This window comes from Mytilus galloprovincialis, chromosome 3 (genome assembly GCF_965363235.1).
Source record: "Mytilus galloprovincialis chromosome 3, xbMytGall1.hap1.1, whole genome shotgun sequence".
In the NCBI taxonomy this organism is placed as follows: Eukaryota; Metazoa; Mollusca; class Bivalvia; order Mytilida; family Mytilidae; genus Mytilus; species Mytilus galloprovincialis.
In genome coordinates this window covers 59,074,885-59,101,183 of record NC_134840.1, presented here as the reverse complement: position 1 = coordinate 59,101,183, position 26,299 = coordinate 59,074,885, and the positions used below count along the sequence as shown (strand labels likewise).

The 26,299-nt window shown below is 33.7% G+C and overlaps 1 protein-coding gene across 1 annotated transcript in view; it reads right to left on the bottom strand.

Moving 5' to 3' along the window:
* The window catches only part of LOC143068471 (uncharacterized), a 59,880-nt gene that overhangs the window by 14,738 nt on the left and 18,843 nt on the right, over nucleotides 1-26,299 (bottom strand). The window contains exons 7-10 of the mRNA XM_076242564.1: nucleotides 24,268-24,353; nucleotides 18,735-19,191; nucleotides 13,472-13,576; nucleotides 5,761-6,005 (exon numbers count right to left, since the gene is read on the bottom strand). Of these exons, the coding sequence (XP_076098679.1) occupies nucleotides 5,761-6,005; nucleotides 13,472-13,576; nucleotides 18,735-19,191; nucleotides 24,268-24,353 (893 nt within the window). The remainder of the gene's footprint in view (nucleotides 1-5,760; nucleotides 6,006-13,471; nucleotides 13,577-18,734; nucleotides 19,192-24,267; nucleotides 24,354-26,299) is intronic.

Here is a 26,299-nt window from a genome sequence, read left to right as displayed (position 1 = left end):
TAATAATGATTGTCGCTAAGTTTGGTTAAATTTGGCCTAGTAGTTTCAGAGGAGAAGATTTTTGTAAAATATTACAAAAATTTACGAAATTGGTAAAAAATGACTATAAAGGGCAATAACTCTTTAAGAGGTCAACTGAACATTTTAAACATGTAGACTTATATGTAGATCTTACATTGCTAAAAAATTATTGCTGTTAACAGTTTATCTCTATCTATAATAGTATTCAAGATAATAACCAAAAACTGAAAAATTTCCTTAAAATTACCAATTGGGGGGCAGCAACCCAACAACCTGTTGTCCAATTCATCTGAAAATTTCAGGGCAGATAGATGTTCACTTGATAAACTTTTACCCTATGTCAGATTTGTTCTAAATGCTTTGGTTTTAGAGTTATAAGCCAAAATCTACATTTTACCCCTATGTTCTATTTTTAGCCATGGCGGCTATCTTGGTTGGTTGGCCTGGTCACCGGACACATTTTTAAAACTAGATACCCCAATAATGATTGTGGCCAAGTTTGTTTAATTTGGCCCAGTAGTTTCAATGGAGAAGATTTTTGTAAAAGTTAACGACGACGACAGACGACGACGATCGACGGACGACGGACGCCAAGTGATGAGAAAAGCTCACTTGGACCTTTGGGCCAGGTGAGCTAAAAATGAATCCCATCTTTCTATTTGTGGTATTGAACCTTGTGGTACAATTTCAGAATTTTAAAATGTTATTGTCCTAAAACTAGAAAAAAAATGCTTGTTTATGGCGCCTATCTGCCCCTCACTCCTAAACAGTTGGCACCATAACCCCAAAATCAATCCCAACTTTCCTTTTTTTGTATTGAACCTTTTGATTAACTGTCATAGAGATTCTTACACTTAAAGGGACACAGGCTGCGAGATACACTAAAAAATTAAATTATGATTTTTTTTTTGTTCAATCATTAATGAAAGTAAAATAGTGAAATAATAATCTGCATGGTATGTATGGTTAAAAATAAACTCATCATAGATACCAGGACTAAAATTTTGTATATGCGCCAGAAGCGCGTTTCGTCTACAAAAGACTCATCAGTGACGCTCGAATCAATTATAATTGTTTATACAATGCTTCGTTGAGCGCAGCCTGATACAACTGCAGAGGTCGAACCTTAACAGTTGTGGCAAATTTGGACGCAATATTTATGCCTGATACTGTCTGAATCAAGATTGTGATCATTTTTTTCTTACATAAAATAGATGCATTAACGGTTGCGATCATCATCCCCAAAATCAATCCCAACCTTCCCTTTGTGGTATGAAACCTTCTGACAAAATTTCATAAAGATCTATTCCCTTAAACTTAAGTTATTATTCCGAGTCCAATGTGTCTTCGGACGAGGATGAAATCATACAAATATAGGATTCCAAATTTATTTTTTTGCGGTCGTATAAAATGGCCAAATAAACACAGGCACTTGTTTCAGAAAAAAAATTTCCTATATATACCTTATTATAACACAAGGTACTTAACTTGCATTTTAGAAAAAAAATGTCAGGTGGTGACGAAGTTCCGTTATATGCCGCTTTAAAGGCTGTCAACCCCGCTAAAACTTGTTATATCGTAAATCTAAATTGATTTATCTTTACAATGGTGTATAACATGCCTACATTTGTTGTCGGAATCATCCGTAGCAATCCTACCAAAGTATGTCAATCGTAATAATTTTGCAAACCGCTGAAGAATTGGCAATACACGTCCGCAGTAAATGATTTATTATAAAAATTGTTTTAAAAAAAACTGTTAGTTTTCGTATGAATAGAACTTATCATACAGTTAGTAAAATTGTATAATATACCGTGAAAAAAATCTAACAAGTGTTGTTTGTGGTATGTCTGATAAGTTACAAATTTTCCCATGACGTCAATGTCTTGCAGACTCTCTCTTGACTTTACGTATGAAATGAAACAAGATCAGATAACTCCGAGAATCATTTAGACTTTCCATAGAATCGGAAACCGAGATATACAAGGAGACGTGACGCGTTTATTGCCAATTCTTCAGCGATTTGCAAAATTATTACGATTGACATACTTTGGTAGGATTGCTACGGATGATTCCGACAACAAATGTAAGTATGTTATACACCATTGCAAAGATAAATCAATTTAGATTTACGATATAACAAGTTTTAGCGGGGTTGACAGCCTTTAAAGCGGCATATAACGGAACTTCGTCACCACCTGACATTTTTTCTAAAATGCAAGTTAAGTACCTTGTGTTATATATAATAAGGTATATAGGAAATTTTTTTCTGAGACAAGTGCCTGTGCAAATAAAGTACGAAATAGAGCGTTGAGGATCAAAGTTTCTTAATAGTTTTACCCCATTCTGCTATTTTTGAGGTCAAAATAAGATAAGAAACATCGATAATGATTTGTTCACATGCAAATGAATAGTAGGACAGGGTCCGACGACTTACAGAAAAGAGCGACGATTTACAGAAAAGAACCGAAAAGGACTAAAAAGAACCGACAATGACCGAAAAGAACCGAAAAGGAAATCGATTTGTTTTTGTAATCAAAGGAGATTAGCAAAATGCAATCCATTTAAGTCCATAAATGAAAAGATATTTATCGAAATTTATTATGACGTGCTCTCACATGCTATCTCACCCAGTGCCTACGGGCAATATGCTGACATCTTCTTATATCTGTTATAAACAAATATTTGAATGATTAGATTAAAATCCTTAATGAAAAATAAATGATAATTTAGAATCATTAAGCATACTTATTTTTAAAAAATATTACTAAACCAGATGCTCCGCACGGCGCAGCTTTATACGACCGCAGAGGTTGAACCCTGAACGGTTGAGGCAAGTATGGACACAACATTCAAGCTGGATTCAGCTCTAAATTTGGATTGTGATTAAATAGTTGACACAGCATAGGTTTCTGACACAGAATGAATGTGGTCTAATGAACTTAAAATATTTTTTATGCCTTTGAGCAATTCACTATGCTGTTGAATATTAATCCTCTCAAAAAAATGTTTGAAGAAATTTTCTTTTTATTTATGAAATCTGAAATGAGAAAAATTAAACCCCCTCCCTCAATTTTTTTTCCACAACCCCCTTTCCTTTTTCCAAAACTGATCTCAATTCAAATTTCTAATGGAGTTTGCAACAATAACTACTCATTCAAATACATCATAAAATATTAAAATGTAAAATAAAGTGCTTGTTATCACTGAATGGTAAAGATTGTTTTAATTTATCAGTTGGTAGTAAAAGTGAATAAAACATTGTATATTGTATAAAACAATGATTTAAGTTGATTCAACTACTATTCTGGACAAAGAAAGATAGCTCCAATTGAAAATTTCTTGCTATTGCACAATATTGTGCAATTAGATATTTCTTGCTATTGCACAATACTGTGCAATTGAAAATATTTGCTATTGCACAATACTGTGCAATTGAAGATTTCTTGCTATTGCGCAATACAGTGCAATTGAAGATTTCTTGCTATTGCTGAATACTGTGCAATTGAAAATTTCTTGCTATTGCACAATACTTAATATAATAATTTTGGATCCTGATTTGAACCAACTTGAAAACTGGGCCCATAATCAAAAATCTAAGTACATGTTTAGATTCAGCATATCAAAAAAGCACAAGAATTCAATTTTTGTTAAAATCAAACCTAGTTTAATTTTGGACCCTTTGGACTTTAATGTAGACCAATTTGAAAACGGGACCAAAAATTCAAAATCGAAATACACAGTTAGATTTGGCATATCAAAGAACCCCAATTATTCAATTTTTGATGACATCAAACAAAGTTTAATTCAGGACCCCGATTTGGACCAACTTGAAAACTGGGCCAATAATCAAAAATCTAAGTACATTTTTAGATTCAGCATATCAAAGATCATCAAAGAACCCCAAGGATTCAATTTTTGTTAAAATCAAACTAAGTTTAATTTTGGACCCTTTGGACCTTAATGTAGACCAATTTGAAAACGGGACCAAAAATTAAGAATCTACATACACAGTTAGATTCGGCATATCAAAGAACCCCAATTATTCAATTTTGGACCCTTTGGGCCTTATTCCTAAACTGTTGGGACCAAAACTCCCAAAATCATACCAACCTTCCTTTTATGGTCATAAACCTTGTGTTTAAATTTCATAGATTTCTATTCACTTATACTAAAGTTATGGTACGAAAACCAAGAATAATACTTATTTGGGCCCCTTTTTGGCCCCTATTTCCTAAACTGTTGGGACCTCAACTCCCAAAATCAATCCCAACCTTCCTTTTGTGGTCATAAACCTTGTGTTTAAATTTCATAGATTTCTATTTACTTATACTAACGTTATGGTGCGAAAACCAAGAAAATGCTTATTTGGGCCCTTTTTGGCCCTTAATTCCTAAAATGTTAGGACCGAAACTCCCAAAATCTATCCCAACCTTCCTTTTGTGGTCATAAACCTTGTGTTAAAATTTCATAGATTTATATTCACGTTTACTAAAGTTAGAGTGCGAAAACTAAAAGTAATCGGACGACGACGACGACGACGACGACGATGACGACGCAGACGCAGACGACGACGCCAACGTGATACCAATATACGACCAAAAATTTTTCAATTTTTGCGGTCGTATAAAAACCAAGTTATATTGTCTCTTTTTTGTAAGTCCACATTTCTCTATAAATGTACGATCTAAATTTGAATTATGCGTTTATTAATTAATAGGAATTGTTAAAGCAGTATACATAAATCGTGCATATATGCATTGCTTTAATCCTATATATAATATATTGAATGCTCTTTTCGGTTCTTTTCTGTAAATCGTCGCACTTTTCTGTAAATCGTTGGACCGGTTCGACCTCATTGAATACGTATTTATGTTTAACCCCTTAGCTACAAATGGATTATGCATGATTGATGGATGTTAGTCTATTACAGCCCTTCTATAAAAAGCATGAAAAACAAAACTTTGATCAACTTGCTTGCTATGTTTGCTTGAATGTTTGCAAATAATAGGTAAGCGGAGTTTCAGTCTGCCCTATATATACTGGGATTTGATTGGACAATAAAAAATGACATGAATTGAAGTTAATGTTTATTGTTCAATCAAATTCCTGTGTATAGTAAACAGACATATGACTACCTACCTGTTGTTTACAAACATTCAAACAAACATAGCAAGCAAGTTAATTAAAGGTTTGATTTACATGATTTAATAGAAGAGCTGTAAAATAAAAGAATGTTATATACATTATAATATTTAAAAATATATATAACATTTAAAGTGAAACACAGGTAATTCATTTGATTGACTGATTCGATCCACAAAAAATCCTTCTTATACAGGTAAAATAAAAAAATTACTTATTTTTTAACCTTAAAACTGAAATCAAACAGACATAGAATTATTTATGTTTATATCCTGTTATGTGACCGTTGGTTGTTTTCAGCGTCATCTCGATAGTTAATTAGATGAAGTCTAGACTAAAATACACACGAAACGAAGCTACATAATACAGGGCCAATGCCCTGTTAATTGTTTATTTTAAACATTTTATAATTTGAATAAATGTTTTACATTGTTATCATATATGAGTCATATGGATGTACATGAATTTGACAGCTAGTGTCCCTTTAAACTAACGTTATTGACCAGACTCCAAATGTAGACGACGATGAGATAGCAATATATGACCCGAAAATATTCTTGCGGACGTATTTAAAAAAGCTTAAAAAACACTTACTTCTTCATTTGTTCCTTCAGTTAAAATCTTGTATATGTTACATTGGAAGCCTCTAGTGCCAGTCTCAGATTGATTGACAGAGTTAGTTCTTGCAAAATCCTGAATTCGTCCCTGATAGTCTTTTTTGTCTTTTAAAGTTTGATCAGCATGACAACTTTTTGGAATGATAATGAATAATTTCTCATGGCATCTGAAATGACTAACATTCTCTTTTGATAGGGCAGCGCTGATTCCACCTAGAACACCTGTAGAAGAAATTGACAACATTGGTCATGTTGACTTATTTGTAGATCTTACTTGGCTAAACATTATTGCTGCTTACAGTTTATCTCTATTTATAATAATTTTCAAGATAATAACCAAAATCTGCCAAATTTCCTTAATATGACTAATTCAGGGGCAGAACCCCAACAATGGGGTGTCTGATTCGTCTATAAATTCCAGGACAGATATAATCTTATAAAGATTTTTACTTCGTCAGATTTACTCCAAATGCATTAGTTTCAGAAATAAAGCCAATAAACTGCTTCACTGAGCACAGCTGGATACGACAGCAGAGGTCCAACCCAGAACAGGTAGGGCAAACATGGACACAATATTCATGTTTTCCATAACTGTTCTGGGTTGGACCTCTGCTGATACAAGTCTGAATTTGGATTGAAATTAATACCGCAGTCCCACTAGGCCATGATCGCACTACGATCTGTGAAAAAAAATGCACATTTTGATGATCGTAGTACGATCGTGTAAATAGCAGTAAGGTCGTAACACGGTCGTGGTGAGGTCTTCAAGATCGTGATGAGCGTGGCCAATTTTGAACATGTTCAAAACATTCGTGGTGCGGTCGTGGCGAAATCAGGTCGTAGTAGAAGCGTAGTGAGAGCGCACTAAGATCGTAGTAAGATCGCAAAAGTCGCTGTACAATCGTAGCGAGAGCGTTGCGAAAGCTTAAGCGTGATTCTATAGGAGATACTGCGCTACGATCTCACAGCGACTTTATTACGACCTCACTACAACCATCACGCTCTCACTGCGGCCCAACTACGCTTCCATTACGACTATACCACGCTGTTCACGACCATAGTACTATTCTAGCACGCCCTTGTCGTCCTCATCACGCTCTTCTTACGACCTGACTACGTTCGTACTACGACCATCCGAGACCATCCGTGTTTCCGAGAAATCTACGTATTAATCAGAAATAAAAGAAATGAAACTGTATTGATATGGAACACGATGTTGACGTTATTGCTGAAATCATAGTAAGATTGCGGTATAAACGTAGTATAGTCGTGGTAAAAACGTGCCATAATCGCATTAGAAGCGTGGTAAAATCGTGTTGCAATCGAATAACTCGTGGTATGGTCGTAGTGAGAACGTGATGAGCGTAGAAAGATCTTAATAAGCGTAGTGAGGTCGCAGAATAGGCCCGGTGAGAACGTGGTATAATCGTAGCGGGGTCGTTGTAGAAGCGTAATGAGGACGTGGTAGCATCGTGAAAGCAACGAAAATTTACATATGCATGCCGCTCATACTGCGACCTCACCACGATCTGATTTTATTTTAGATCGCGGTGAGTGTGGTGCGATCGTGGTCTAGTGGGACTGGGGCCTACTAACATTTGGAGAAATTATCTTTTGTAAAATGTGGTACAACGTTAGAGACATAAATACACTTACACACAAATTATTGTCTGAAAACTAGAAAAATGTTTGTTTTATACCCTTTTTGATCCCCTATTTCTGAACGGTTTGGGCAATTACCTCCATATTGGTTCCTAGCTTTCTAGTTGTGTATTGAACCTTGTGGTAAAATTTAAGAGCAATCAAAATATTAATACACAAGTTATTGTCCTGAAACTAGAAACATGCTTGCTTTGGGCCTCTCTTTGTCTGAAGACTTAAAGACTTAATTCTCTCCGCGCCAGAAATCGCATAAGGCCGCCATGCTGCTATTTCACTCTTGTCTTTCTTTTGCCGATGTTCTGGCTACGTTCCAACTTGTCCATCCTTGTTAGTTCCTTTCTTTCTCTGTGGTTTTTCTCCATGTAGTTTTTGGCCTTCCTCTAGTTCTTTTCCCTTCCGGTGCCCATTGTAGTGCTACATAACTGTTATTATCTCTTTCACACCTTTAAATATGTGTTCTATCCATGTCCAACGTTATCTTATTTCACAACTGATGTTTCTGGACAATTTCGTTGACTGCTTTGTTGGATGTTTTACTTTGCCATCTTATTTTTAGAATCTTTCTTATGCATTGGTGTTGTACAGTATTCAGTTTCTTTTCTTCGAGGTTTGTGAGTTTACATATTTCACATCCGTACAATAATACTGGTTTAACTAATGATTTGTACAGATGTATTTTTGTTTTTCGGCCAATTCCTCTTGCATACCATATATATCTTAGGCGCTGGAATGTCCCTATTGCGTTCTGTTTTCTGTTTTTGTTGTTGCTACTTCCTCCTCCCTGTTTGTCCAGGACAGCTACCAAGTATGTGAACTTGTCTACATCTTCTTCTTTCTCGTCGTTTAATGTTATCAGCTCTTTACTCTTTATTTGCTTGGATATCAGAGTTTTACACTTTTTGGAGTTGAGTTCATTCCAACTCTTTCAGCTTTTGTTGTTAATTTCTGCGTTTTGTCATCAAGGTCGCCAAGTTTTGAGGAAAGAAGTGTTATGTCGTCAGCAAAGTCAAGATCTTCTAGAACAGTATTAAAGTTCCATTCAATCCCTCTGGCTTTGTCTGCAGTTGTTTTTTTGCATGATCCAGTCTATGACTAGAAGGAAAAGAAAACCTAACATTATGCATCCCTGTTTCACTGCTAGTTTTATTTCAAATCATTCTGATGTTTCACCTTGATCGATGACGGTACACCTAAATCCAGTATATATTTCCTTTATGATTCTTATGATCTTGTCTGGTATTCCATAGCTCTTCACGATGTTCCATAGACTCTCTCGATGGACTGAGTCAAATACTTTTTCAAAGTCTATAAAAAGCATGATAAAGCTGAATTCCATTCATTTGTTTGCTCAAGTATGTTTCGAAGGATAAAAATATATTCGGTTATTCCTCTTTTTGATTTAAAAACTGCTTGCTCATTCCTTAATCTTTTGTCTATTCCTTCTTTTATTCTTTCTATCAGTATTATGCAGAATACTTCTGCTGAAAACAGGTAAAAGAGTAACCATCCTCCAGTTGTTACAATCTGTCATATTGTCCTTCTTAAAGATCTTGCAAATCAATCCCTTTTTCCAGTCTGATTGCAATTTTTCTTCTATCCATAGGCTATCAAATATTTCTGCCATTTTCTCTGCTGTTAGGTGGATGTCTGCCTTTATTATCTCTGGTGTTACAGTGTCTATTCCTGCTGACTTCCCATTTTGTGTCTTCTTCGTCGCTCTTTTCACTTCCGCTACTGTCTATTTTTATCCATGGCGGCCATGTTGGTTGGCAGGCGGGGTCGTCGAACTCATTGCTCAAACTAAATTTCCCCAATGATGATTGTAGCAAATTTTGGTGACATTTGGCCCAGGAGTTTCAGATTTTTGTAAAAGTAAACAGACAACGACGTCTGACGACGGACGCCAAGTGATAAAAAAAGCTCACTTGATCTTTCAGGTCCTGTGAGCTAAAAATATCTCATTTTCAATAACTTCTTTTATCTGATGTTGATAATTGTCTAATGGTATGAAGTTACACAAGAAAATGTGTGCATAGTATCTTATTGACAACTACCTAATCCGAAAACTAACTGAAACCAGATGCTCCGCAGGGCGCAGCTATATACGACCGCAGAGGTTGAACCCTGAACAGTTGGGGCAAGTATGGACACAACATTTAAGCTGGATTCAGCTCTAAATTTGGATTGTGATTAAATAGTTGACACAGCGTAGGTTTCTGACACAGAATGAATGTGGTCTAATGAACTTAAAATATTTTTTTTGCCTTTGAACAATTCACTATGCTGTTGAATATTAATCCTCTCAAAAAAATGTTTGAAGAAATTTTCTTTTTATTTATGAAATCTGAATGAGAAAAATTTAACCCCCCCCCCATTTTTTTTCACATCCCCCTTTCCCTTTTTCCAAAACTGATCTCAATTCAAATTCCTAATGGAGTTTGCAACAATAACTACTCATTTAAATACATCATAAAATATTAAAATGTAAAATAAAGTGCTTGTTATCACTGAATGGTAAAGATTGTTGTGCAATTAGATATTTCTTGCTATTGCGCAATACTGTGCAATTGAAAATATTTACTATTGCACAATACTGTGCAATTGAAGATTTCTTGCTATTGCGCAATACTGTGCAATTGAAAATTGCTTGCTATTGCACAATACTGTGCAATTGCAGATTTCTTGCTATTGCTGAATACTGTGCAATTGAAATTTCTTGCTATTGCACACTACTTATTATATAATAATTTTGGATCCTGATTTGAACCAACTTGAAAACTGGGCCCATAATCAAAAATCTAAGTATATGTTTAGATTCAGCATATCAAAAAAGCCCAATAATTCAATTTTTGTTAAAATCAAACTTAGTTTAATTTTGGACCTTTTGGACTTTAATGTAGACCAATTTGAAAACGGGACCAAGAATTAAGAATCTACATACACAGTTAGATTTGGCATATCAAAGAACCCCAATTATTCAATTTTTGATGAAATCACACAAAGTTTAATTTTGGACCCCGATTTGGACCAACTTGAAAACTGGGCCAATAATCAAAAATCTAAGTACATTTTTAGATTCAGCATATCAAAGAACCCCAAGGATTCAATTTTTGTTAAAATCAAACTAAGTTTAATTTTGGACCCTTTGGACCTTAATGTAGACCAATTTGAAAACGGGACCAAAAATTAAGAATCTACATACACAGAGAGATTCGGCATATCAAAGAACCCCAATTATTCAATTTTTGATGAAATCAAACAAATTTCAATTTTGGACCCTTTGGGCCCCATATTCCTAAACTGTTGGGACCAAACCTCCAAAAATGAAACCCAACCTTCCTTTTATGGTCATAAACCTTGTGTTTAGATTTCATAGATTTCTATTTATTTATACTAAAGTTATGGTGCGAAAACCAAGAATAATGCTTATTTGGGCCCCTTTTTGGTCCCTAATTCCTAAACTGTTAAGAACAAAACTCCCAAAATCAATCCCAACCTTCCTTTTGTGTTCATAAAACTTGCGTTTAAATTTCATTGATTTCTATTTACTTATACTAAAGTTATTGTACGAAAACCAAGAATAATGCTTATTTGGGCCCTTTTTTGGCCCCTAATTCCTGAACTGTTGGAACCAAAACTCCCAAAATCAATCCCAACCTTCATTTTGTGGTCATAAACCTTGTGTCAAAATTTCATAGATTGCAATTCACTTAAACTAAAGTTATAGTGCGAAAACCAAGAAAATGCTTATTTGGGCCCTTTTTGGCCCCTAATTCCTAAAATGTTGGGACCAAAACTCCCAAAATCAATCCCAACCTTCCTTTTGTAGTAATAAACCTTGTGTTAAAATTTCATAGATTTCTATTCACTTTTACAAAAGTTAGAGTGCGAAAACTAAAAGTATTCGGACGACGACGACGACGCAGGACGACGACGCCAACGTGATAGCAATATACGACGAAAAATTAAAATGTTTGCGGTCGTATAAAAAATGATGAACATGTTACTATTGTAGGTAGGGCATAAAACAAATTATATAGTTTTACAAAGACGTTATTTTTTTGTGAACAAGACATTTTTTTTAGTAATTATTTGTAAATGGGAATTTCAAAAGATAAATCCTTTAATTCAATTTTTCTTGTTTTCAAAGTGTTAAATAACGAAAGTCACAGAACCACTGTTCTAGCTGCAGATATCACAATTAGTCCTTTCAATTTTTTGTTAAGAACCTTATTACGAAGAGGAATGCAAATTAAACAATCCCAAGAAGTGAACTGCCTACAAAATATATTTAAGCAGTTCATTGGCAGTTTTATAGCAGTTTCTTGAATTTTTAGCAGGTTTTGGAACAGTTTTAGGCATTTTGATTAAGGCAGTTTAAAATAACTGCTCACGGGTAATTGATAACTGTTATTTCAAGCAGGTTAAATAATTCTAATCTGTTTGAGGATTATTATAATTGTCTTCCAGCTAAGCTTGGAATTAATTTCTATATGGCAGTTTGATTTGCAAATTATGTCTTGAAAGTTGCATCAAACATAAATAATGTGATTTACATGAACAAAAAGCAAATTTTACATTCGATATACTTTATTAATTTCGAAATAGTTCTTTTCACATTGAACAGTAGGGATGTGTCTTTTTGACTAACATCAATGGCAATTTTAAAAGAAAGATTATAATCATGTAAATTGTGTTATTTTTGTGAGGTAATTTTTTATTACATCTTAATTCAGGTAAGTGCAATTAATTGGATTCTACTATTTTGATTCTGTGAAATTGTGCTTTAAATGTATTGTTCAATATAACAAAACAATAATGACAAGTATAATCCATCATTTTCTATATAAGAAAATGCCTGTACCATGTCGGGAATATTTTGATGTGTTTGAGCATTTGATTTTGCCATTTGATTAGGGACTTTCCGTTTTGAATTTTCCTCACAGTTCAGTTTTTTTTTATTTTTGTGATTTTACTTAATATATATAGATATATGGCTTGATTTTTATTTTGCTCCCCATTGTGACATGTCCAGCTGTTTTATTTGTCATGTATTTCATATACATAATATTTGAATAAAATTGATTCGGTTAACACATATACTTAATCATTTTAATATTTAGGAGTCTTCTTACTAATCAAGTAATAAAACAAATAATTAATTTCAAGTGAATAAGATTGCATGAATCTTGATTTCTATTTCCATTATTTCAGATGACTTGAAACCAGAAATTACATGTTGCACCCTGTATTTCTGACACCAATATTTGTGTGTAATACATAAAAGCTAAACATATAACATTGCATAACAACAAATATGTTTAGAAGATATATATCAATGTTTTTGATAATTATAACATGTTATTAAGTTACTTTTTTTAACTACTACATATGAATAATGCATAATATCATGACCATATAAGGATTTCCTTATCAGTTATTTCTCAGTTTTATATGAATAATAATTAACCTGTAGTAAAATGAATATTCATGAACTGAAAGCTGTTTTTGGTACATAATCTAAATATGTCGTACAAAAAGGTACCAAAGAACTGGTTTAAACAGCTAAGAAAGTGCTATGAACTGGCAGAATAACTGCGAAGGTTGAAGAAAACTGCTATGTTTTGTATATGAAGCATCTGGTTAATTTTGGAAAGTTAACAACTGCCAAGTATAAGAAACTGCTAAATCTTTGAACTGGGAAGGCTAAATAACTGTCAAGAAATTCCTTTAACTTTGACTTGGAATATGTCTTCTAAAAGCATTGCATGCTGATTTGGTACAGTTAAACCAAAGATGTAGAACTGGATCAAAATTTCCTTCTGACACTGTGATAAATACATCAATTACATAACTTTGTTTGTGATGACACTTATGATAAACCATTCAAACAGGAAAACAAACGGTCTTATATATGTAAATAAACAGCAGCGCCACACAAAAATAACGTTTTGAACCAAATATAATGGTCCACATAATATTGGAAATGTGAAATATTCAGAGGGCTGAATTAAAAGCTCACTTACGAGGAAGGACGTTTCTGAGATAATTGGCTACATAACCCCAAGCAAAACCATAAGATACATAACCAGCTGGAAGTAATAACTCAGTTTCCAATGGAATGTCCTGACCTGAAACGTGTATAGAAAAAAAGATAGATAATATATAACAAGCAACAGTCAAATATAGGCTAAATACTGATAAGCAATATAATAATTTGATAATCTCAATATGCTTGTTTTTGCTTTGTAGTTTGTCTACATCATTTCAGATATAGATATATAAAAAAATCAAAGTGTGATAAATTGTTTAAAAACTCACCAAAGAGACAAGGTTTATAATTTGGCTAAATAGAAGACTCCATAGTGTGATGATTGATTTTAATTAGTTTAATGCTTCTGAATATCTTTAATAGTTTATGTATGACAATCTTGCAAACCATGAACGCCAAGTTAAATTATTGCAAGTTTATTTGTCCCATTTGTGTAAATATATCATTGGAATAGTATGAAGCTAAATAATAACAATCTTGAGATCTCATAATATAAAACTAAGGAGATGCAGTGCAATTAATGTTGCCAATCAGACAACTAACCACTAGAGTTCAAATGACTTGAATATAAGCATTATATGTCACTGTATTGTCTTTAATAATGACAAAATTCCACACCCAACAGTCTTTAAAAAGGGTCCAACATGAAAATGTGAAACAATTCAAATACGAAAACTGAGCACCTAATTTATAACAATAGTATATACAACAATCAAATACAATAGACATGTAATAATGACAACAATAGAAATGCTGGTCTCTATCTGGTGTCTCATTGGCAGTCATACCACATCTTCTTATATTTATGTACGTAAAACATGTTTTGTGGCAGAGTTAAACATTTTTGTAATCACTTAATCTGCCTCACCTTATCGTGGACAGTGCTGTAACAGCACATCACAAGAACAAACTATCAAATTCAGCTGCAAATGTCTAAACTCAATAGATCAGTATGAAGCACGAAAAGCAACTCACATAAAAACAAAAGACACAAAGCAGTGATACATGAGTACTCACAGTTACTGAACACTAGTTCAAATCTAGTGTGTTTATACTTATAAATAAATTATGTATCAATAAGTAAACATCCATCAGATTAACTATTAAACTCTGTAACATTCTTTATGTGTCTATCCAAAGCCTTCAAATTCAGTGTTGGTCAATTGTCACTGTTGTACCATATTTGATTTTTGTTAATTATTTTGAGCAAAAATCATAAATTATTTCACATTTTAATATCCAGGGGCCTTTATTGCCTACTATAGGATATGGATTTTGGTAATTGTTGAAAGCTGTACCTTGACCTATAGTTGCTTACGTCCACGTCTGAATTATCTGTCGAAGTTAAGGTACTGTGGATTCACTTATTTTCGTGGGTACCAATTTTCGTGGATTGAGCAAAACTTACACTTTCGCGGATATTAAATTCGTGGTTGGCCAAAGTCTGTATACAAACCAATGACAAACATGCAATTTGTTGAACATTTAAATTCGTGATTTACCTGTACCTACGAATTCTACAAAAATTGGTATTTAAAGGAAATTAATGAATCCACAGTAGCTAGTTTATCAAAACATTGATAATCCAAGTTCATTGTTTCCCTGTCTGGCCCAGCAACCTGAAAATTGTCATAGAAAACAGACACCTTCATATATATTGCAGGTTAACTTCCTATGAAGTACTTTGACTTCCTTTGGTCTTTAATGGATAATTGCCTCATTGACAATACACTACATCTTTTTAATTTATATCTTTAACAAAAAATAAAGGGTCCAGTGGTGGTCATATTGAATGTCACTTAGACATCTGATAGATTGTTTTTACTATTTTTGCATAGAAAATAACATTTTTAATGAAATTGGGGATATCTGCTTCATATGGTTGTCATTGGTCAATAGTTTGAAAAGGAGACATATATAAGTTGCTCCCCTTAAATAATAGAAACACAGCTAGCAATAAGTTTTTGTAGTAATTCTTTATGTCAGTTCTGACGTGTACTCCTGGGTTCGAGTCCCTGAGGAGATATTGTGGTTTTCTTACAAAAACATGCTTTCCATTTTTATTTGGCGCCTTATAAAAACAAGAGGATTTTAATAGCCTGAATCGCTCATATGTATTTCAGAGGAGAAGATTTTGAAATGATAAACCTGATGAACAAATTGTGAAAATTGTCTTTAAAGGGTATAACTCCTTAAGGGGTCAGTTGACAATTTTGGTCATTTAACTTTTATGTAGATCTTACTTTGCTAAACAGTATTACTGGTTACAGTTTATATCTATCTATAATGATATTCATAATAATAACAAAAAACTGCACAATTTCGTTTAAACTACCAATTCAGTGGCAGCAACCCAACAACGGGTTGTTCTATTCGTCTGAAAATTTCAGGGCTGATAGAACTTGACCTATTAAACAATTGTACTCCTTGCAGAATTGCTCTAAAAGCTTTAATTTAAGAGATATTAGCCAAAACCTGCATTTGATCGCTATGTTCTATTTTTAGCCATTGCGGCCATGTTTGTCAATGGATCAAAACTTAGTTTATAAATGAGATCCCCTAAGGAACATTTGAAGGTATTTGGCCCAGTAGTTTCAGAGGAGAAGAATTTTGAAATAGTTAACGACGACAGACGACGGACGCCAAGTGATGGCATAAGCTTATATGGGGCCCTTCATGCCCCGGCGAGCTAAAAATGCTCAGTGCTTAGAGAGGATTTCTTATGAAGGTATGTTTTGTGTGAATCATAATGCATTTTAATAGTATTGGGGACTCTAAGGATGGGTGAATAGTGATGAGATTTCTTCCCTTGCATAGAAGATTTATTTTGTTTAAATGAGCATTGGTGACCACAAGTGAAAATGGGGTAAGTTGCATTCGATGTGTTTGAATAAAAGGAGTACGGTAATTATACTCTATTTTGTTAGGATTTTACTGATGTGCAAAACTAAGTTCACTTATTCAAACGGCAGATTAAATCACTGTATTATAAAATGGAGAGTGGAAGGCTGAGTTACCATAATATAAAACTCTGTAAAAAAGACTTGTATAATAAAGTATCAACATAAAATCAATGGTTAGTAAAGAGGCACAACATTTCAGCCTTTACACTCTTTGTAGAATAAGTTAAAAACAGGATTTCCAATGAAGTGCCAAGATACATATAGATGTGATATATTCACCACCACATACGTCATCTAATAAACATGCAACTGAGATTCTTAACAGAGGTATTCCCAGTCATCATATCTACAAGTTTAAAAGGCATTGCCTTGTTGTTTCAGAAGATAAATTGAAAAATTTACCATTCTGAATTGTGTTGGAACAAATGAAGAATTCTTATAATAAAGACCATATATCACACTTCCACAGCCAAGTTCTATTTTGACAATTGACCTTTTATATAAAAATTTACTGTTTGGAAAAGTGTGAATTGGTCTGAGTGATAGGAATGTTCTTATCCCAGGCAGAATACCCTAGTCGTATTTGGCACAGCTTTTTATACGCCCGTCAAAATTTGGACGGGACGTATTATGGTATACAAATGTCCGGTGTCCGTCCGTATGTATGTCTGTCCGTCCGTCTGTCTGTCCATCCGTCTGTCCGTCTGTCTGTCCGGCGTAAACATGTCGCACCGTAACTTGTGAACGACTTATCTAAATTTCATGAAACTTGATATAGTTGTTTTTTATGATGGTCAAATGATCTGTATACTTTTTGGTGAATATAAGATTTAAACTTTTTGAGTTACGGCACTTTGTAACTAAAACAGGGGGGTGGTTTTTTTTTCACATGTCGCACCGTATCTCAAAAACGATTCTTGATTATTGCTTAAAACTTTACACACTTCTTAGTTATATTAATCTTAATATCTGTATACTTTTTGGTGATGATTCAAAATTTCATTTTTGAGTTATTGAGTATTTTGTAAAAAAAGGGGGAGGGTTTTTTACATGTCGCGCCGTATCTCAAAAACGATTTATGATTATTGCTTCAAACTTTACACACTTCTTTGTTATATAAATCTAAAGATCTGTATACTTTTTTTGGTGATGATTCAAAATTTCATTTTTGAGTTATTGAGTATTTTGTAAAAAAGGGGGAAGGGGTTTTTACATGTCGTGCCGTATCTCAAAAATGATTCATGATTATTGCTTAAAACTTTACACACTTCTTTGTTATATTAATCTAAAGATATGTATACTTTTTGGTGATGACTCAAAATTTTATTTTTGAGTTATTGAGTATTTTGTAAAAAAAGGGGAGGGTTTTTTTTACATGTCGCGCCGTATCTCAAAGACAATTTATGATTATTGCTTGAAACTGTACACACTTCTTTGTTATATTAATCTAAAGATCTGTATACTATTTGGTTTGATTCAAAATTTTATTTTAGTGATATTTGTAAAAAAAAACCAGGGTGGGGGGGGGGGGGGGGGGTTCACATGTCCGGCCGTGTCTCAAAAGCAATAAATGGTAATTGCTTAAAACTTTCTCAGAAACTATTTATGATTATTGCATAAAACTTCCACACAAGACGTCGGCGTATCATGCGCTCATGGCGCGGCTGTTTATTGTAACTTTTGATCCTCCGTGCTCTTCAACTTTGTGCCCCCTTTTTTTTTTGGCCTTCGAACTTTTTTCATCAGAGCATCACTGGTTAGTCTTGTGTGGACGAGGCGCGCATCTTGCGTATTAAATTTTAAACATGGCACCTGTTGTTAGCTATTATTCGTGTTTTTCTCTGTCCTATATGTTCTCACATTTTATTTGTATTGTAGTCCTATCATGTAATATTGTCATTTTAATGTTATATTTAACATTACCATAAAAGCGGGAGGTTTGGCATGCCACAAAACCAGGTTCATCCCACCATTTTTTTTTTATTAAAATGTCCTGTACAAAGTCAATAAAATGGCCATTGTTATATTATAGTTAGTTTCTGTGTGTGTTACATTTTAATGTTGTGTTTCTGTTGTGTCGTAGTTCTCCTCTTATATTTGATGTGTTTCCCTCAGTTTTAGTTTGTAACCCGGATTTGTTTTTTTCTCAATAGATTTATGCATTTTGAACAGCGGTATACTACTGTTGCATTTATTTAGTTTCAGTGGCGTAGACAAAAAATGATAATAAAAATACTGACAATAAACATATGATTGATGATAGAAGACTTGTGCTCAGTGATGACAAAAGTTCACAATAGAGATACAAATTAAAATAGCAATAAGTAATCTTACCACTAACTGTATTATATAAACTCTTCAGATGACTACTATCACGGTTATAGGGAATGTAAGTCACCCACTGCAGTGATTCTGGAATGCATACAACTTCTCTTCGGTCAACAACTGGTAAAACTCTAACCTTCCTTTCAATTATACTATCTCCAAGAGCAGACAACATTTCAAATGTCAGCATTTGGTCATCTAATGAATTCTTTGTAAGCAAAAATACAAACCAACGACATTTCTGAGCAGCTACTAATAACCTGCTCATAACTGTATTTCCAGGTAGAGCCGGAATCATATCATCCGTAAGTATCTGACGTATACCACATTTTTCCAAATAAGAAATGATTTCCTCTGCCTGTTTTATGTCTTCCTCATGATTTTTTGAATGGGCAACATACACCTGGAAATCATAATCTCTGTCAATAGACTCTAGTGCATCAAGTTTTGGTCGAAAATATCCATCCTAAAAAAAACACTTTATTTTAAGGGCATCAGTTTCATAGATTGAGGAGAAACTAGAATTCATGCTTAACCTGTTCCAACGAAACCTACTAAATTTAATATCCAACGAATAATAATGAATCACAAGACAGTGTTTACTATACACTTCTATTCTTATTGTCCTGTGGATATAATAATTGTTATTGTAAAATATTACTGATATGAGCAAGAACACTAAATCAGTCTTAACTACTAGAATTCTGATGTTAGAACACATTTGCACAGTAAATTTTCAGTTATAAAATATTTTAAACATGCTCCTAGGAAATTGATAAATCAACACAATGAACCACAATGTGTTTTTGTCTACTTTGAGTTCAATATCATGTGGAATTAACTGTTGTTTTAATTACTTTGCATTGTAATGTATATGTTTTGTTTTTCCAAATGGTATACCCATACACATAATGTATACAGCTTAAGCTTCAAGCAATTTGTGTTGCACCTCAGTAAGCTGTAAACCTGTAGCAGTCCATCTTGCATTGCAAGTCATGCAATTGTCAAAAAAAAAATCAAGAATAAAGAAACTTAGTATGCTAAATTATGCATACATGTATAAGGTAGTGTACCCGACCTTATTGAAGAATTTTTCGAAATAAATCAAAACAATAAATTTCGGAGTGTCCATGGGACACAGATAATGCTCCCGCTTACACATCATATAAAGTTATAAAGGAACATAACTGAAGAACGGTAAAAGTGAAGCTATCCAAGTTTGTACTTGATCTGAGCTTTTGTGGTAATAACAACTGTGTATAAGTCTCATTATATTTGGTTGAGGCAACCTTAGTATTCAAACTGAAACGAATAATTCAGTATTTTTTCCATTTGTAATGGGGCTTACCAAAATTCATAATAATCTGTATTTTGTTGTATAAATCAATTATTTAACTAAACGAATGATAACGAAATATTCAGCCATTTTAATGTTGCGGTCGTATTTTGGTATCGCGTCGTCGTCGGCGTCCGCGTCGTCCGAAGACATTTTGTTTCCGGACAGTTACTTTAATAATAGTTTTCAAAGGTACTAGGCTTATAATTTAATACGCCAGACGCATGTTCGACAACTTACTGCAACTGGATGGTAAGTTTTAATTTTTATATCAAAGCACTCACTTCATACTAACAACCTTTATCTTGACCAATCTGCTGAAATATTTTACCAGTTAATCAGCTAGTTGTAGAATACAATCTAACTGCAATTTGATAAATTGTTTTAGCCTTTTCTATTGTAATACCACAAAGGTTACTAGATAAGCACGGTAATAACTCTTGCCTTGTTGATCATTTTTGTGATTAAGAGTGCTTATTTGTCTATCATAATGAGGCTAAACAGAAAAAGGGTTTTCCCTAAATATCACAGTTTTTATGATAAAAGGCAAAAAATGGAGAGAAAAAAATGTGCTTTTTACACCTATGTTCTATTTTTAGCAATGCTAACCATGATGATTTGTAGGCAGGGTTTTGTGACACATTTTTTAACAATATATCTTAATGATGATTGTTGCCAAGATTGTTTAAACTTGTCTCAGTAGTTTCAGAGGAGAAGATTTTTTCAAAAGACTACAAAAATTCACGAAAAATTGTGAAATGTTGACTTTAGAGGGCAATAACTCTTTAAGTTATCAATTGAACATTTTGTTATGTTGACTTATTTGTTTATCTATCTTTGATGGACAATTTCCTGTTTACAGTTTATTTTTATTATAATATTCAAGATATTAACCAAAAACTACAAACTTTCCTTAAAATTACCAATTTAGGGGCAGCAACCCAACAACGGGGCGTCTGATGCGTGTGACAATTTCAGGGAAGATAGTTATTGACCTGATGAACATTTTTATAAACGAGAAACCCTAGTCATTTGCCCTACTAGTTTGAGAAGAATTTTTGTAAAAGTGAACGACAGACAACAGACGCAAATTGATGAGAAAAGCTCACTTGGCTATTTGGGTCAGGTTGGCTTAAAATGAGGTGGAAAGGAGGTGGGGGTGGGTGGGGCTTTTTTTTCTTATTTCTTATTTCATAAATTAAAAACAATATTTCTTCAAATATGTTGGTATATATTTATTCTTTTTTTTGGGAGGGGGGGATGGGGGGTGGGGGTTCCGGTTAATTTACAATAAAATTGGCAGCAAAAATTAAATTCAATAATTTCAAAATGGTTTGCAAGCAAAAGAGAGAAAACAAAAACCTATGGGCTAAAATAAAATATATTAACATTGTGAAAATGACAATTTTTATCACAAATTGAGGAATTCTTTAGTTTCCAAGAAGCTTTTAATCATAGTGTTTTTGCTACGGTATAGCCTATTCTATGGTTACAGTAAAAATCAGTATGAATTCCGATATGAATCCGTGCTGACATTTTCAGAACACTATGTTCGTGCACAGTAAACACACGTTCGCTGCAGAGGTGATCGAAGTTTCAGTTCTGTTTGACACCTGCAGTGATTTTCGTGAGAATAAACTATTTCCTTCAACCTAAGTGTATGCCTTTTTAACTTTTTTTTATTCGAGCGTCACTGATGAGTCTTTTGTAGACGAAACGCGCGTCTGGTGTATGTACAAAATTCAGTCCTGGTATCTATGATGAGTTTATTTGCACTAAAGCAAAATTAAAATGGGGTCAATTTGTTACGTTATTACGACTTCACTACGACCATCACGTTCTCTCCGCGACCAAACTTTGCTTCAACAACGACTATACCACGTTTACACTAAGCTGTTCAAGACTATAGTACCATTCTAGCACGCCCTTGCGTCCTCATCACGCTCTCTTACGACCTCGCTACGTTCATACTACGCTCATCATCCTCATTGTCATGTTCACAGAAAATATCTAATCTCTCCAGGTTTTATTTTTCTGCATGTAATAAGAACCTCTTGTCCATTTTCGTAAACGGCTCAACCATGCTTGACACATCTGTGTCATCTCTGCTATATTGTTCACTAAATTTATCGTCATTTGAGCCTGATGGAACAGCAATAGATTGAAGTTTAGGTTTGATTGGTCGGTCCGAACTCTCTGCTGGATCAGGATTCGTTACTATCAGAGCTCTGCCTCTACATCTACCCCTACCACCATGCTCACGTGTTCTAGTAGATTAGCTGCATGACTGAATTGTTTCCGTAAAATCTACGTATTAATCAGAAACAGATGGAATTGAACAGTATTCATATGGAACACGATGTTGACGTTATTGCTGAGAACGTGCTATAATCGCAGTAGAAGCGTGGTAATATCGCGTTGCAATCAGATAACTCGTGGTATAGTGGTCGTGCGATTGTGATAAGCGTAGTAAGATCATGATAATCGTAAAAAAGGCGTGATGAGCAAGTGGTATAATCGTAGCGGGATCGTTGTAAAAGCGTAATTAGGACGTAGTATCATCATGAAATCAACGAAAATTAACATTTCCATGCCTCTCATACCGCGACCTCACCACGATCTTAATTAATTTCAGATCGTGGTGAGTGTGTTGCGATCACGGTCTAGTTGGACTGGGCTTAACTCTATAACGGCAAAAGTGACCCAAATTCAAAATTCATCTGTGTATCGGTTTTTTACGATAATACGATATAGATTCATAAAAAAAGTCATGCACAGAAACCTAAGTTTATGACATAAACATGCATTAGTTCAAGAATTGGATAAACAGTATTTTTCACCAGTCGCTCATTTCATATGACTTCAATACGTTAAAGAATTGAAATATACAGCATTATTTTAATTGAAATGTGATATTACTCTTGAACAATAAAAGTGATATCATCAAAATTCAAAATTGATTGATTTTGTAGTTATAAGCATTGTTCAATAAAGACTAATAACGTTTTATTCAGGAGAACTTAATTTAGAGAAATGAAACAAAAATGTTAGTATTTTTTTCCAATAGTAAAGCGGCATAACTATAAAAAGGTAAAAGTGACGCCACCAAAATTTGAACTAGATCTGTGCTTCGTAAAAATTAGCATTGTGTATAATAGTTTCATAACATTTGGTTGAGGAAAACTTAAACATTAGAGCTCTGAAATTAATTTTGGGACATACAGACAAATGGATGTAAGGAAGTACGAACAAACAAACAAGGGTAAAACTAAATGCCACCTCTGCTATGGTGGGATCATAAAAATAATGCATAAAGAAAAGGTGGATCATTCCCCAACCACCTGTGGTTCATAGGTATAAAACAATTCACATTTAGTTATGTCTGAATTTATAAGCAAAAACAAGTACTGACAAAGACAATATTCAAAGATTTTAAAACAGTGTTTGTGTTTTAAGTGTGACAGGAATGCTTCAATATAGTATTTCAACTTGAAAATAAAATTGTGATAAAATGTTATGGTGATTAAAACATGCATAAACCTAATCAAAGGTTTTATTGTATAATATATGGGGAAACATTACAGATTGATAGTAAATAGGACCATTCTTCATTAAATCTCTTCAAGTCAAGTATACGTACCTCATATAAGCATGATAAGTCAGTAACTGATATTGCTACTTTTTTACTGATTCTAAAAGTAAGTTCTTTGATCATAGACATTATGACATTCAATTTGTCTACAAAAATGAGTTCTTAAATGGTTACCGAACTTCAAACTTTTGTTTAACATGATATCAATAATACTTGTACATTGTCATTGTGCATTGTTGGCTTTCCTTGTTGTAATCTATTATTGACTGGGAATCCTTCTTAAAATTTCCTTGAAGAATATCATTTTTAATTTAAACTTTTCTGTCCAATAATAATGGCCTTTGTTAATGTTTCAAAAATTGTCATTGACAAATGATGAGGGAATGTGTAAGAGTGGGTTACAACAATAAAACATTTCACCCATGTCAATGCTAAAGATATCTTGAGCATGCTGATCTGATGAATGAAGGTATTTACTTACACCACTATTTATGGCTTGCTTCAACTTTCATTGCAAACAGAAATGATAATAACATTGTTTGTCTTTTGTCATTCGTGTAAATTATTTGCTATGATTCTTTTACAGTTTAACCTGTATGTATTTTAATTCATACCTTTGGGAATTGACTATCTATAAGGTTAAGATCTTCTTTCACTGCTTTCAACAATACGTCTGAAATTTTCGGCCCTGACTCCTCATCTAAAAAAATCAAAATAAATGAGGAATGTGTCCATGGGACGCTGCATATATAAAGGTTATGAAGAGACATTACTTAACAACGACGCAAGTTACAACACTGTAAGTTAAACTTTATCTTTTGTGTTTTTTGTTAATTAGCATAGTGTATATTTTTATAACATTTGCTTAAAGGCAAACCTAAGTAAGAGAACAAAAACAAAAACAATTAAAAACCAATTCTTCAGAGAACATATTGAAGGTCTTTCTAATTAGATAATAAGAATGAAATTTAAAAAACGATGTTAGAAAATGTCACTCCGTGTTGATGTAATGTGGTTAAGCAAACTGATATATATATATAAAAATATAAGATAAATAGGTTTATGCAGAAGACTAAATTGTTTTATAATGAACAAGAAAGGTCAAAATCTAGAACGTCAAATTGACCTTTGACCTTGACCTCAATTTTGAGGTCATAGGTCAGTGATCTCAAATCAACAGACCCCAGGTCATTCACTTGTATGGTTGTGGAGAAAACTGATTTTAAATACATAAGGGGAAAAAACTCCTATTAGGGTTAACCAAAACTCATCGACTTTAATAGGTTGAAGTTGCGCCTTATTGTAAACAGTTATTTGGCAAACACATCATATCATTTACTGTAATAGTTTCTTTTGAATAACGATCACAAGCAAAATTCAAGATTTATAACATGACCTTGACCTTTGACTTTGACCTCAATTTCCGCCAAATGGACCAAGGACTTCATATATAAAGACTGTAGACCTTTACGACTTATAACGTATGAATTGATCAAACATATCGCCTATCTTAAATTTTGAAGGGTAAATAACTCTCATAAGATGTCGTCCGATCCACCCAGTCAAAATTAACCAATGCATTCTGAGGAGTAGACAAACAATTTGGTGAAAACAGTTTGTTAAAATCTTTTACGGTTTTAGAGATATAGCGATAACAAGAAAAATGAGACGTGGGGAGATAACTCCTATAAGAATAAGTTTTCGGTCACACAGGGTGAGATTTGAAACCCCAATTGCTGTACAACGTCATTGGCCGAAAATCCATTCGATATGTTGTAAGACATAAAAGCATCTCAGACGGCAGGAGAAAAAAAAATTCAGAAGAAAAACAAAAGGTCTTTCGACGAAAAGTGGAAAGACCGAATAATCAGAAGAAAAACAAAAGGTCTTTCCACGAAAAGGGACATAACGCTAAAACAGTGATTTGAAGCCACCAAAATTCAAACTTGATCTATTTTTTGTGGTAACAAGCATTGCATATAAGTTTCATAACATTTATTTAATGCCAACTAAAGTATCAGAACAGAAACAAAAATCCAGCAATTTTTCCATTTATAAAGAGGCATAACTACAGTGGATTAGGAAACAAGTTATTGCAACTTATATTAATCCCTCTCCACTTTGCGGGTGTGAGTGCTGCCTTGTAGCAACATTAGCTTGATATTTTTTCAAATCTACAAAGGTGTCGTTTACGACTCTTAATACGGGTCAGCCATTTATCGTCCCCTTCCTACTGACTATCATCCTTTCTCAAGATCATAATCGCAAATGGTGTATAGGGAAAGTCGAAAATTCAGTCCCTGAAATTTCATCCCCGAAGCGGGGATCAAACCAGAAACCTTTGTGTTAGTAGTCTGATGCGCATTACTGTTAACAAAACTTTGAATTGTTTTAAATACTAAGGCTTTTCTTCCTCAGGAATAGATTAACTTTGCTGTATTTGGCAAAACTGTTAGGAATATTGGTCCTAAATGCTCTCCAACTTCGTACTTTATTTGGCCTTTTAACATTATTTGATTCGAGCGTCACTGATGAGTCTTTTATAGGGGAAATGCGTGTCTGTCGTAATTATAAAGTTTCATTACTGGTATCTATGATGAGTTAATTTACAACCACTGGGTCGATGCCACTGCTGGTAAAGATTTA